The sequence below is a fragment of the Bubalus kerabau genome, chromosome 10 (genome assembly GCF_029407905.1).
Source record: "Bubalus kerabau isolate K-KA32 ecotype Philippines breed swamp buffalo chromosome 10, PCC_UOA_SB_1v2, whole genome shotgun sequence".
NCBI classification, from domain to species: Eukaryota; Metazoa; Chordata; class Mammalia; order Artiodactyla; family Bovidae; genus Bubalus; species Bubalus kerabau.
In genome coordinates this window covers 41,136,750-41,151,551 of record NC_073633.1, presented here as the reverse complement: position 1 = coordinate 41,151,551, position 14,802 = coordinate 41,136,750, and the positions used below count along the sequence as shown (strand labels likewise).

The following is a 14,802-nucleotide window of genomic DNA, read 5'->3' as shown; positions in this document are numbered from 1 at the left end:
AGCACAAAAAAACAAGACAAAGTTTCTGGACTCAAAGAATTTCTAGATTAATAAAAGAGCCAAAAATAAATACCTAAAATACAGTATGATAAATTCTACAATAGACTGAAAAATAAAAAGGGTATTTTTTGAGAGCACACATCAGAGTAACTATCTGCTTGGTTTTGACAGAGAAGGCTCAATTTAAGCCAGGACCACTTAATGTATGGTGTCAATCTGTGAACTGCTTAATATCAATTAATTTAATATAAGGAACTTGCAGCCACTGTAAAATTCGTCCGTAAAGCTTTACTAAGAAAAAAAAGTCACTAACTAAACAGTAGCTTACTACCATAGTGCAAGTTCCTTTCTTATCATGGACTATAACAGTTGTGGACTGGCTACTTTGAATGGCACTTAAGCTAAGGGAAAACCTAAGTTAAGTGAAAGATGAGAAGACTGTTAGACAAATTGGATTAGGAAGATCTCTTTAGGTAAAGGAAACAGCATTTACAAATGGACACAGTCAGAAAAAAGACCATATGGGAAAATGCAAGTAGTTATTCATGGGCCAGAGCAAAATATGCCTGTAAAGGGCTGGAGATAAAGTTGGAGAAAAAGACAAGTGAAATTATAAAAGGCTTTCTAAGTTTATGCTAAGGAGTATGGGTTTTATCCTGTAAGCAAAATAGTGTCTTTTGAACAATTTTAGGATGGGGGGTAATACAATAAGATTTCAATATACATAGAATGAATTAGAAGGATAAGAAACTAAATACAATAGTCCAAGCAAGAATTCAAGTGAGGATTTGAATTCAAATACTGGCAGAAGGCAGAGAAATTTGAATTCAAATACTGGCAGAAGGCAGAGAAAAAGTAACAAGATAGGCAAGATATTTCAAAGACAGAACTGAAAGAGAATAGGGCCAAAAGGATATATGGAAAGAAGGAAAAGTTTAAAAACTACTTGAGTGAGTGATTGTGAATGGGAGTTCAACATAGAAACAAGGAATAGCAGGTTTGAGAGAAATATTAGTAAGTTTGTTAAATTTTAAATTAAAGAGCTTGTGTAAAGATCAACACTTCCTCTATATTTTTTGTTCACGGTACTCTTAAATATTACTTTTTAAGGAATCTAGATGAAGAGAAAAACACATGATAAGAAGAAAAGCATTCTGATCATACTCACCAGTTATCTCACAGTAGTTATCTTCTGGATTCTTATTCCTAAAAATTAATGAGTAATTAAAAAATCTATACTCCAGATAATTACCAAGAATTCCAACAGTTGAAAGAGGAGGGAAGGTGAAATGTTTTCACAGGATAACTGGCAGAAAACTCCAAAGATATCTTTTAAAAAAGACTCATCTAATAAGAATCCCAGGGACAGGGGAGCCTGGTGGGCTGTCGTCTATGGGGTCGCACAGAGTCAGACATGACTGAAGTGACTTAGCAGCAGCATCTAATAAGTGGGCTTCCCACATAGATCAGTGGTAAAGAATATGCCTGCCAATGCAGGAGACACCCCTGGAGAAGTGGGTTTGATCCCTGGGTCAGGAAGATCCCCTGAAGAAGGAAATTGCAACCCACTTCAGTATTCTTGCCTGAAAACTCCTATGGACAGAGAAGCCTGGCAGGCTACAGTCCACAGGGACGCAAAGAATTGGACATGACTTAGCAACTGAGCACATCTAATCTGGAAGAAAAAATTACAAGGCAATTAAAGGAACTTACCATTAAATTTTTTCAGAAATTTAAATATCAAGAACACTATAAAAATATGCTTAACATACACTGCTTGCTTTTTCTTTCCTTTTTTTTTTCTTAAATTTTTTTGGCTGTGCCTTGTGGCTTGCAGGATCTTAGCTCCTCAACCAAGGATTGAACTCATGCCCCCTGCAGTGGTTAGGAAGCACAGAGTCCTAACCACTGAACATCAGGGAATTCCCTAATTTTTGGGAAAAGAGTGACCTTTAAAGCAGCTCATTTTCTAGGAAAAAAAGGTAAGTAAAATGAAACAACCCAAATGTCCATCAATGGGGAGCTGACTAAACATTGGTGCTGACATACAGCATATTATAATAGACTGAGGTAGATCTATATGTAACAACATGGAAAGTGCTACAAGACATTAAGTGATCCCATTTTTGTCTTTTTTTTTTTTTAAAAAGCTAAAGATTAACATGTAGTTAGATATATATATATATATATATACACACACACACACACACACATATATATATATGCTGCTGCTAAGTCGCTTCAGTCGTGTCCAACTCTGTGCGACCCCATAGACGGCAGCCCACCAGGCTCCCCTGTCCCTGGGATTGTCCAGGCAAGAACACTGGAGTGGGTTGCCATTTCCTTCTCCAATGCATGAAAGTGAAAAGTAAAAGTGAAGTTGCTCAGTCGTGTCCTAGCAACCCCATGGACTGCAGCCCACCAGGCCCCTCCGTCCATGGGATTTTCCAGACAAGAGTACTGGAGTGGGTTGCCATTGCCTTCTCCATATATATATATAATTTCTCCAAGGACATCCAAAATTATCAATAGTGTTTATCTGTGAGAAGCCTGAGTAATATGGCCTAGAGATTTTTCTGTATAAGTATATACAGAGAATCTTTTCCTTCCAGCTCAGCTCTAGTCAATTACATGGACAAACTGATATTTATTTAACCAATCTCTTAGTGATAGACATTTAGAATCTTTTGCATCTTACATGAAATCTCTGTGCCAAAGAGCAAGTGAAGTTAAAATTTGGAATTACATTGGCAATTGTCTTCTACAGTATATGCTCAGATGCTCAGTCATGTCTGACTCTTTGTGACTCCATAGACTGTAGCCCAACAGGGATTCTACAGGCAAGAATACTGAAGTGGGGTACCATTTCATCCTCCAGAGGATCGTCCCAACCCAGGGATCAAACTCAAGTCTCGTGTGTCTCCTGCACTGGCAAGCAGATTCTTTACCAGTAGTGCCACTTGAGAAGCCCTCTATAATATTTACCTACTACCAATGAATGACTTTTTACCTAGATTCTTTTTTTCTTTTGCCTAGATTCTTAATTGATTAGATAAACATTATATCTCAATATAGCCTAAGTTATATTTCTCTTATGAGGAAGACAAGCATCTTTCCATCTGTTCAAGCTCTATGGTATTTAATTTTTGAATTAATATTATAATAAAAACATTTAATGAAAAAAATCTGAAGACCTGGTATTTATTGTTTTCCACTAGAGAATGTATTTTAAAGATTTACATATGAAAGTAGAATGTTTCATCCCTCTTAAGAGGATAAGCTATACTTAACAGCCATAGCAGCATATTAAATTATTATGCAAATAATGTGTTTTAAGAATTAATCCTAAGTATTACACAAAAGGGAATTAAAATAAAAAACAGAAAGAATATTAACTTTAAAAACAAATAATAGGAATAAACAACATTTAAAGTATAATTTGCATCACACTTTTCTTACTTACTGTATAAATAGGACATTTTCTCCTGCTTCTGTTTCTATAAATAGAGAAAGGGTTATTAAAGTTTTTAAAAAATACAGTAATAAAGTATTAGAAAAATTACATAAGGATGTTAACAACAATAAAAAAATACTAATGCCGCACCTTACCTTCTGCCCCTCACAGGTCAAGTTACACTTTTTAAGCAATAAGATAGATATTAAGTTATACCAGTTATCTGGTTAGATAACCACAGCATAATCATATAGAAAACAGATTTAGTAGGGGTTACAGAACAAATTTACCTGAAATTTCTGACTTTTTCACTATTTTCATATGAGACTCTGTCTGGAATACTCTAGAAAAGAAAATAAAGATTACTGAAAATCTGCCAGTTTTTTTTTTTTGACTGAACTGCATGGCTTGTGGGATCTCAGTTCACCCACCAGGGGTTGAACTCAGGCCACAGCAGTGACAGCCTGGAATCCTAATCCCTAGGCAACCAGGGAACTCCCCCAAATCTTCCAGTTTTAATTAGAACACTATGATGTTAATTTACAATCTGTTTTGAGATAAGTAAGATAAAGCTTTCTGATTGATTTATAAAACTTCATAGAACCTCAGTAGTAAAACCAAGTAAGAATACCACATAAAAAAATCTATAGGCCAATCTCATATATGAATATTAGTGCAGAAAACCCAAAATATTAGCAAACTAATGCTAGCAAAGTTATTTTATGATTAAATTGGATTTATCCCAGGAATGCAGAGATAACACAACATCCAAAAATTTATTTTATCATATTAAAGATTAAACTACTAAAAACTCAGTTATTTTAATAATTGCTCTAAAAGCATTTACAAAACCCATTCTTGTTTAAAAACAAAACCCTCAACATTGTGCATCAACTATATTCCAACAAAAATTTAAAAATAAAACCAAAAATCTGCAACAATAAAGTTAAATTTACCCAATAATACAGAGAGAATAGGCGTACTGATTTTAACAAATGTAAACAGGTTGAAATACCCTATTAAAAATGGCTATTGACTAAATTTAAAAAAATTTTAAACTCAATCTACAACCTGCAAGTTACAAATTAAAAATATTTTAAAAAGTTATTTATGGACAAACAACAGAAAAGTGAAGATAACTATGAAGTAATTAAACACATTATGTTTCATGGCAAAAAAGAATTAGAACTAAACAAGGTTGCTATTCTACACTAAGAGGAAAGTTATCAATGAAAACTAACAATGAATAACCCAATTTACATGTAAAAAGTCAGAGAAAAAAAAAATGAAAGAAATACAAACAAGAAAATGCCGAAATATATTTAGATGTCTGAAGATCCAAATTTTTATTTTTACTGAAGTATAGTTGATTTATAATGCTGTGTTAGTTTCAGGTGCACAGCAAAGTGGATTTTATATATATATATATATATATATATATATATATATATATATATATATATATACACTTCTTTTTTTTAAGATTCTTTTCCCATATAGGCCATTACAGAGTACTGAGTAGAGTTCCTTGTGCTATATAGCATGTTATTATTAGTTACCTATTTTATATATAAGGTCCAAATTTTGGAACACCACACATTAAGTAGGCAAATAGTAAGTTGTAAATGTATAAAACATATTTACTAAAGCATGTTTAGCAAACATATGGAGACACTTAACTGAAATTGCAAAATAGTTCTTTCCTCCATTTTCCTGTAAATTGATCTTAATTATGTTATCCCTTGCTCTCTCATTTTTTTTCAACCTATACAGTATCTATGATATAGGGAAAGCTTTCAAAGGTACAATCTGTTGCAAAAATTGTTTATGAACCAAGAAAGACACATGCTTTAATAACAAAGAGTTAAATCACACAAAAACTTTAAAATATTTTCTTTAATATTGTCTAGGTAGATGAGGAAATGAAAAATAAAACATTTCAAAATGAGACCAAAAAAAGCACAAATGAGCAAAATATAGAAAAAATAGTAATGACAAATAAAATCCAAATTAAAATAACTAAGATAATAAAATCAATCAAATCAGCTAAAATTAAGTGTTAAAATATACCCTGAGGAAAAACAGGTACATTAATAAAGTTACTAAAACCAGTAACAAAAATGTAATAATGACTATGTAACTGCTGCTTCTTTTAAACCTGGGAATTCTACTTTGAGGACTATAATCCCATCGAAGTAACTCAAAAGAAAAAAGGTTAATTTACATAAAAATATCTAACACAGTACAAATGTTTAACAGAAAACTTAAAATAGTTATTTTTACATTAATATTCAGCGCTAGTGGTAAAGAACCCCCCTGCCAATTCAGGAGATGTTAAAAGATGAGGGTTCGATCTCTGAGTCAGGAAGATCCCCTGGAGAAGGGCATAGCAACCCATTCCAGTATTCTTGACTGGAGAATCCTAAGGACAGCGGAGCCTGGCGAGCTATAGTCCATAGGGTTGCAAAAAGCTGGACACAACTGAAGTGACTTAGCACGCAATTAAGTAAAATTACCCGTGTCCGATCTCTCCTCAGAGAACTAAGATCTTGCAAGCCAACAAAACAACAACAACAACAGCAGCAACAACATGTGAAGGAAAAGTCAGTCTGAAACAAAGTGGAGAAAGTGAGTTATTAAATCAAACCTAGGCCACAGTTCGGAGAAGGCAATGGCACCCCACTCCAGTACTCTTGCCTGGAAAATCCCATGGACGGAGGAGGCTGGTGGGCTGCTGTCCATGGGGTCGCTAAGAGTCGGACACGACTGAGTGACTTAGCAGCAGCAGCAGTAGCAGACCACAGTTATTCAGGGAGTATACAGGAAGTACAAATAGAATCTTTTAAGACATGCAATAATAGGTGTGTATATATTTACTGTGGAGGTAGATTCATTAGGTTTCATAGCCTGGTGCCTTTAAACATTCTGAATCATAACTAATAGTTCAGATTCATAACTAATAGTTCAGATTCCATGATCAGCAAGCCATATTTACAGTATAATTTATTTTCTTAGGTAGAATGCCTTTGAGGAATGTATTGATGTATTCATATAAGGGTTCTGATTCATTTGTTTCTCATGATATATTTAGTAGTGAAGTGAAGAAATGGTTAGTCACTTACTCGTGTCCGACTTTGCAGTCCCATGGACTGTAGCCTGCCAGGCTTCTCTATTCACGGAATTCTCTAGGCAAGAATACTGGAGTGGGTAGCCATTCCCTTCTCCAGGGGATATTCCTGACCCAGGGATTGAACCCAGGTCTCCTGTAATGCAGGCAGATTCTTTACCATCTGAGCCACCAAGGAAGCCCATATTTAGTAGTAGCATTCTTATTTACAAACAAATCTCTAGTGAATCTGTTTAATACAAGCCCATTTCTAAAAGATCCACCCAGTTTTGGTACAGGGAAAAAAATCATAGTCTGCAAAACCAAGTGCAGGATCTAGGAAGATCGTGGCAACTTCACCAAGGAATATACCACCAAGGGAAGCCTACTGGCAGGCAATAGCTAGCCTTCCCCGGTAATACCAAATCTTATAATATCTCTCCCACCCGCCACCCTTGGAATTCAATACATATAAAACATTGACAACTCATGTTTATCCAGAAAGGCATTAACTGATTTACAGATAAAAGATAAACAGAAAAGAGCAATAAAATAATTACAATTACTACGAGTCAACAACAACAAATTTATATTTCAGAAGACACTTACTGTTTGGAACTACTCAGTTAACAGAAAGATGTCACACAGTGTCTGCTAAGAGGGAACTCCCTACTTCACCCCTTACCAACATCTACTTACTCTTCCTCTAAGGAAAAGAAGAAAACATTTTCCCAGCAGCCCCACAACTGAAATCCTGGGCATCCTAGTGCAAAATCATGTTTTATGTGGCAACTGCAGAACTGAATTTCTTTAATCTGTCTGATCCTAAAGGTTTATTAAGGTAAAGAATTTGGAGGAGACAGAGGAACAAATGAGGAATGGGAAATAATGCAGATTAAAGCCCAGGACATTCCTAGAAGATTTCTGGACATGAAAACAATCAAGTCTCATCCAAAACTGTTCAAATCCAAGGTTAAATTGATCTAGGAGCTCATCTCACTATAGGCCAAGTCAAAGGAGTCTAAGTTATACAGAAAATAAAATTTGAAGGTGGTGATATTAAATAGACAGTCTGTCTTTACGATAGCTAAAAAGAAAGCCTATTTATAGAAAAACAGCTACCCTGGAATACCACCACATCTTCTCCTCCTCCAAAGAAATGTTTTGAAAATAACTGGTTCCGGAACACCCAACATATTCAATGATGAGGAAAAAGCATACCATCCAAAAAGACACCAAAGATTAAAAGAAAGCAAAGCATAATATACTTTATTAACATAAAAAAATACTGAGAAAAATGTCCCAAAGATGATGAAAACTGTACACACAGTTTGCTATGGATTTAAAAAGCATAACAAAGCAATCATCTCTCTTAAAGGCAGAAATGCAAGAACTCAAGGAAAAGATAAGAAGACAGAAAATGACACACAAATAGATGAAATTAATGAAAGTAGCAGAAGAAAAAATATAATCATCAACAGAAAGAAGGTGAAACTGGAAGAGTCAGAGTGAGTAAGTACTTTGGAAAATATGATAAAGAACAGAAAAATTTAACTAAACAAGTAAAAGAAAATAAAAGGAATTAAGAGAGACTATAACACAGAAAAGCAAAGATTATAAACATTGTATTTATAAATTATTGAGTCCCTAGTTAAAAGGCAAAAAGATATGACACTGAAAGATGAACTCCCCAGGTTGATAGATGCCCGATATGCTACTAGAGAAGAATGGAGAAATCACTCCAGAAAGAAAGAAGAGATGGAGCCAAAGCAAAAACAATGCCCAGTTGTGGATATGACTGGTGATGGAAATAAAGTCTGATGCTGTAAAGAACAATATTGCATAGGAACCTGGAATGTTAGGTCAATGAATCAAGGTAAATTGGAAGTGGTCAAACAGGAGATGGCAAGTGTGAACATCGACATTTTAGGAATCAGTGAACTAAAATTCACCAGAAGGGATGAGTTTAATTCAGATGACCATTATATCTACTACTGTGGGCAAGAATCCCTTAGAAGAAATGGAGTAGCCATCATAGTCAACAAGAGTCCAAAATGTGGTACTTGGGTGCAATCTCAAAAATGATAGAGTCATCTCTGTTTGAAGGCAAACCATTCAATATCACAGTAATCCAAGTCTATGCCCCAACCACTAATGCCAAAGAAGCTGAATTTGAACAGTTCTACGATGACCTACGAGACCTTCTAGAACTAACACCTAAAAAAGATGTCCTTTTCATCATAGGGGACTGGAATGCAAAAGTAGGAAGTCAAGAGATACTTGGAGTAATAAAAAAGTTTGGGCTTGGAGTACAAAATGAATCAGGGCAAAGACTAACAGAGTTTTGCCAAGAGAATGCACTGGTCATAGCAAACACCCTCTTCCAACAACACAAGAGAAGACTCTACACATGGACATCACCAGATGGTCAATACCAAAATCAGATCGATTATATTCTTTGTGGCAGAAAATGGAGAAGCTCTATACAGTCAGCAAAAACAAGACCGGGAGCTGACTGTGGCTCAGATTATGAACTCCTTGCAAAATTCAGACTTAAATTGAAGAAAGTAGGGAAAACCACTAGGTTATTCAGGTATGACCTAAATCAAATCCTTTATGATTATACAGTGGAAGTGACAAACAGATTCAAGGAATTAGATTTGATAGAGTACCTGAAGAACTATGGAAGGAAGTTCATGACATTGTATAGGAGGCGGTGATCAAGACGATCCCCAAGAAAAAGGAGAGGAGAGGGAAAAAGTTGGCTGAAAACTCAACATTCAGAAAAAGATCACGGCATCTGGTCCCATCACTTCATGGCAAATAGATAGGGAAACACTGGAAACAGTGACAGATTTTATTTTGGGGGGCTCCAAAATCACTGCAGATGGTGACTGCAGCAATGAAATTAAAAGACACTTGCTCCTTGGAAGAAAAGCTATGACCAACCTAGACAGCATATTAAAAAGCAGAGATGTTACATTGCCAACAAAGGTCTGTCTAGTCAAAGCTATGGTTTTTCCAGTAGTCATGTATGGATGTGAGAGTTAGACTATAGAGAAAGCCAAATGCTGAAGAATTGATGCTTTTGAACTGTGGTGTTGGAGAGGACTCTTGAGAGCCCCTTGGACTGCAAGGAGATCCAACCAGTCCATCCTAAAGGAAATCAGTCCTGAATATTCATTGAAATGACTGATGCTGAAACTGAACCTCCGACACTTTGGCCACCTGATTCAAAGAACTGACTCATTTGAAAAGACTCTGATGCTGGGAAGGATTGAAGGCAAAAGGAGGAGGGGACAACAGAGGATGAGATGGTTGGATGGCATCACCAACTGGATGGACATGAGTTTGAGCAAGCTCCAGGAGTTGGTGATGGACAGGGAGGCATGGCGTGCTGCAGTCCATAGCGTCACAAAAGGTCATACACGACTAAGCGACTGAAGTGAACTGAATGAAATTTACATAATGGTGGAGAAGGAAATGGCAACCCACTCCAGTATTCTTGCCTGGAAAAGTCCATGGACAGAGGAGCCTGGCTGGCTGCAGTCCATGGGGTTACATGACTAAGCATGTGTGCATGAGGGTGGAGGGTCACGGGTTGGTAGCAATAAACTGGTAGAACTAAAAAAAAAAAAAAAAAAGAAATTTACATAATGGAATAGAAAAAATATTAAAAGGTTGATTCAAGATTCAAGACCCAAAGCAGTGAAAATGAAGAGGCATTCTAGTAAAGTCAATAAACTTCAAAGATAGGAAATGAAAAGACTCTCCTCTGACTTGTTCATAGAAACATTCAATGCTAAAAGAACAGAACCACATTAACAAGTTCTTTAAAGAGAAAGTGAACTGGAGATTTTATATTCAGCTAAATTGTCAAGTATAAAGCCTGTAACTAACAGTTTGAGTACCCAAGAACTCAGAGAACATTATTCAAATGAACCCTCAAATATAAGGGAAAAAGCTTCAACCAACCAAGAGATAATTAGGGCAACTATTGTGACAGAACTGATATGAACAATTAAATATATATAATAGAACTGATACGCAAATGTGACAGATTCCCTAACATCAAATTCCGAGAGAGAGAGAGAGAGAGAGAGAGAGAGAGAGAGAGAGACACATGATAAACATTTCAAAAAAAAAAAAAAAAATTAAGAAAGGAATGAGGATGGAGGAAAAATGAAAGGAAAAAGTAGGCTAACTACCTCATCCTTTATAAATGCCAAAGGATATCATATAAAACAATGAAGTTTTAACTGAAGTTTAAGCATATTAAATAGTACAAGGAAGGGAGGGAACAGACTAACTTTACAATTGCTCATACATTGTCAAACAATACAAAAAGGTGTACCACAAATATGAAAGCAAAAATCTAGCAGAGACAGAAATCTTAACAGCAGTCTAGGCAGAATCTGAATCAAAAAGCAAAAAACAAAGCAAAGATGATTAGTTTGTAATACCAGAAAGTACAATCTTGAATAAAGATCAACAATGATAATATGCACTAATGAACATAGAATAAACATTCACAGAGAAAAACTATTGGATAAAGAGTTAGAGTGGGATGCAATATCAATTAGAGACTAATTTACCTCCCATAATTCATGGAAATTAGAGTGACTGAAACTATATAAGATTACAGAAGACCCAAATAATAAAAGGTAGAAAATGGATAGAATTGATACGGCAAATTCTACACTCCAATAGTCAAAATATTATCTTCTTTTCCAAGTACTTATGGATAATTCACAATAATTGATCATATATAAGATCACACAGAAAATGTCAATAAAAATCAAAATAATACAAATTAGCATTTTCTCACTACAATATAACTGAAAATGACCACAAAATGCCTTTACTAGATATGAATTTTAAAATTCTCAAATAACTCTTCAGTGAGGAAATACAAATATATTGATGAGCATCAAGAAAATAATCATAAAAATACTACATATAAGAATTACATTAAATTAATAACTTAGGGAGAAGTGATATCTTTATGATATTAAATCTTTTTATTTAGGTACTTGTCTTCATTTGTACAATTCTTTTTTTTTTTTTTTTGGCCACACCAGGGAATTCCCGGTACAATTCTTAACTTAGTATCCTTCAGTAATGTTTTATTCTTTATATGCTATTATTATTAAATTTATAGCAACAAAATATAATATAAAGAAAAAAAGACATTTATCTTCTGATTATTATTATGTAGGAAATATATTCAAATTTTTATAACTCCATTTTTTTTCTCTATTTTTGTTGTTTAGCACCTCAAAAAAAATGTTAAATAACAGCAGTAAAACATAGTTGTTTTTCTTCTGGACTTTAGAGGGGATGCTTTCAGTGTTTCTTTTAAGTATGCTGCTGCTGCTTGCTGCTAAGTCGCTTCAATCGTGTTGGACTCTGTGCGACCCCATAGACGGCAGCCCACCAGGCTCCCCCATCCCTGGGATTCTCCAGGCAAGAACATTGGAGTGGGTTGCCATTTCCTTCTCCAATCCATGAAAGTGAAAAGTGAAAGTGAAGTCCCTCAGTCGTGTCGGACTCTTCTCGAGCCCATGGACTGGAGCCTTCCAGGCTCCTCCGTCCATGGGATTTTCCAGGCAAGAATACTGGAGTGGGGTGCCATTGCCTTCTCCGTCTTTTAAGCATAACAGACTTTTAAATAACAATTTTCTAATGTTTATCTAATTGACACACCAATTATTCAAATCAGTTAGTACCAACATATTTGGTGTAACACACAAAAAAGTATTACCAGTAACATTTAAATTATTTTTTTCAACTTACTTTATAGTATCTGCAAAGCTGACTCGACGAGAGTTTTTCTTATTTCTCAAAGCATTGGATTCCTAAGGGCAGAGAATATATGGTAAGATTCTTAATGAAACCACTAAGAAGTATGTCTCAAAGAGTATGATATGACAGACACCAGGTCTTATTTTAAATTAATGTGATATTATTAATTTTGATAATCTGATCCTTCAAAAAATTCCAATACAGAAGCACTTAACATGAATATGATTTTCAATGTGAATGATGATAAGCTCACTGACACAAACAACATATATTTAAGGAAGGTGATTATTGCCCTTAACCTTTTCTCTCTCCTTTAAATAAATGGTAATTTTGCTATCCAGTAGAAGAAAGACTGGAAACAAAACAAGTGATATATTGCCTATCATGGTAACCTTACTATACTATTTTTAAGATTAAAATAATTTTTTAAATTGTGGTAAAATACAATTAACATAAAATCACTTACAATTTTTCTAATTTTATTATGGTAAGATCTTGATGCAATCTACTCTCTTAACAGATTTTTAAGTGTACAATACAATGTTGTTAATTATAGACATAGTGTTATACAGTGAATCTCTAGAATTCATTCATCATGTATAACTGAAACTTTATACCCATTGACTGGCAACTCTCCATTTCCCTCTCCTTTCAGTCTCTGATAACCACTTCCCCCCTTTCTGATTCTATGAATTTGGCTATTTTGGACATTGCATATAAGTGGAATCATGGAGTTTTTGTCCTTCTGTGACTATTTTACTTAACATACTCAAGCCTCTTTTAACTGTTTTTAAGTGTATGCTTCAGTACTGTTACATACATCTATATGGTTGTGTAACCAATCCCCAGAAATCTTTTCATCTTTCAAAACTGAAACTATACTCAACAAACAACTCCCTCATATGCCCCAACTTCCCCACAACCACAATTTTACTTTCTGTTTCTATGAATCTGACTACTCCAGGTAATTCATAAAAGTATTTGTCTTTTGTGGCTTTTTTCTTTCTTTTAACATCATGTTCTCAAGGTTCATCCACATTGTAGTATGTATCAGAATTACGTTCTTAAGGCTGAATAATATTCCATTAATACCACCTTTTGTTTATCTATTCATCTGTCAATGGATTCTGGGTTGCTGCCACCTTTTGGCTACTGTGACCTGCTATGAACAGTGGTGTACATCTCTTCAAGACTCTGCTTTTAATTCTTTGGGGTATATACCCAGAAGTGGAATTGCTGGATCATATGGTAAATCTATTTTAGTTTCTGGAGGAATCATTATTTTCTATAGCAGCTGTACCCATTTTACATTCCCACCAATAGTACACAGTCAGTTCAGTTCAGTCGCTCAGTCGTGTCCGACTCTTTGCGACCCCATGAATCACAGCACACCAGGCCTCCCTGTCCATCATCAACTCTCGGAGTTCACTTAAACTCACGTCCATTGAGTCCGTGATGCCATGCAGCCATCTCATTCTCTGTCGTCCCCTTCTCCTCCTGCCCCCAATCCCTCCCAGCATTAGTCTTTTCCAATGAGTCAACTCTTTGCATGAGGTGGCCAAAGTACTGGAGTTTCAGCTTTAGCATCATTCCTTCCAAAGAACAACTGATCTCCTTTAGAATGGACTGGTTGGATCTCCTTGCAGTCCATGGGACTCTCAAGAGTCTTCTCCAACACCACAGTTCAAAAGCATCAATTCTTCAGCGCTCAGCTTTCTTCACAGTCCAATTCTCACATCCATACATGACTACTGGAAAAACCATAGCCTTGACTAGACGGACCTTTGTTAGCAAAGTAATGTCTCTGCCTTTCAATATGCTATCTAGGTTGGTCATAACTTTCCTTCCAAGGAGTAAGCGTTTTTTAATTTCATGGCTGCAATCACCATCTGCAGTGATTTTGGAGCCCAGAAAAATAAAGTCTGACATTGTTTCCACTCTTTCCCCACCTATTTCCCATGAAGTGATGGGACCAGATGCCATGATCTTAGTTTTCTGAATGTTGAGCTTAAAGCCAACTTTTTCACTCTCCTCTTTCACCTTCATCAAGAGGCTCTTTAGTTCCTCTTCACTTTCTGCCATAAGGGTGCTGTCATCTGCATATCTGAGGTTACTGATATTTCTCCCAGCAATCTTGATTCCAGCTTGTGCTTCTTCTAGCCCAACGTTTCTCATGATGTACTCTGCATATAAGTTAAATAAGCAGGGTGACAGTGTACAGCCTTGACGTACTCCTTTTCCTATTTGGAACCAGTCTGTTGTTCCATGTCCAGTTCTAACTGTTGCTTCCTGACCTGCATATACGTTTCTCAAGAGGCAGGTGGTTCCAATTACTCTACATCCTAGCCAACTGTTGCTATTTTTTGTCTTTTTTTTAACAGTAGCCATCCTAACAGATATGAATTGATATCTTACTGTGGTTTTGACTTGCATTTCC

The 14,802-nt window shown here is 35.5% G+C and overlaps 1 protein-coding gene across 1 annotated transcript in view; it reads right to left on the bottom strand.

Moving 5' to 3' along the window:
• The window catches only part of KNL1 (kinetochore scaffold 1), a 62,764-nt gene that overhangs the window by 35,870 nt on the left and 12,092 nt on the right, over positions 1 to 14,802 (bottom strand). The window contains 4 exon segments of the mRNA XM_055537387.1: positions 1,169 to 1,206; positions 3,464 to 3,497; positions 3,745 to 3,797; positions 12,357 to 12,418. Of these exon segments, the coding sequence (XP_055393362.1) occupies positions 1,169 to 1,206; positions 3,464 to 3,497; positions 3,745 to 3,797; positions 12,357 to 12,418 (187 nt within the window).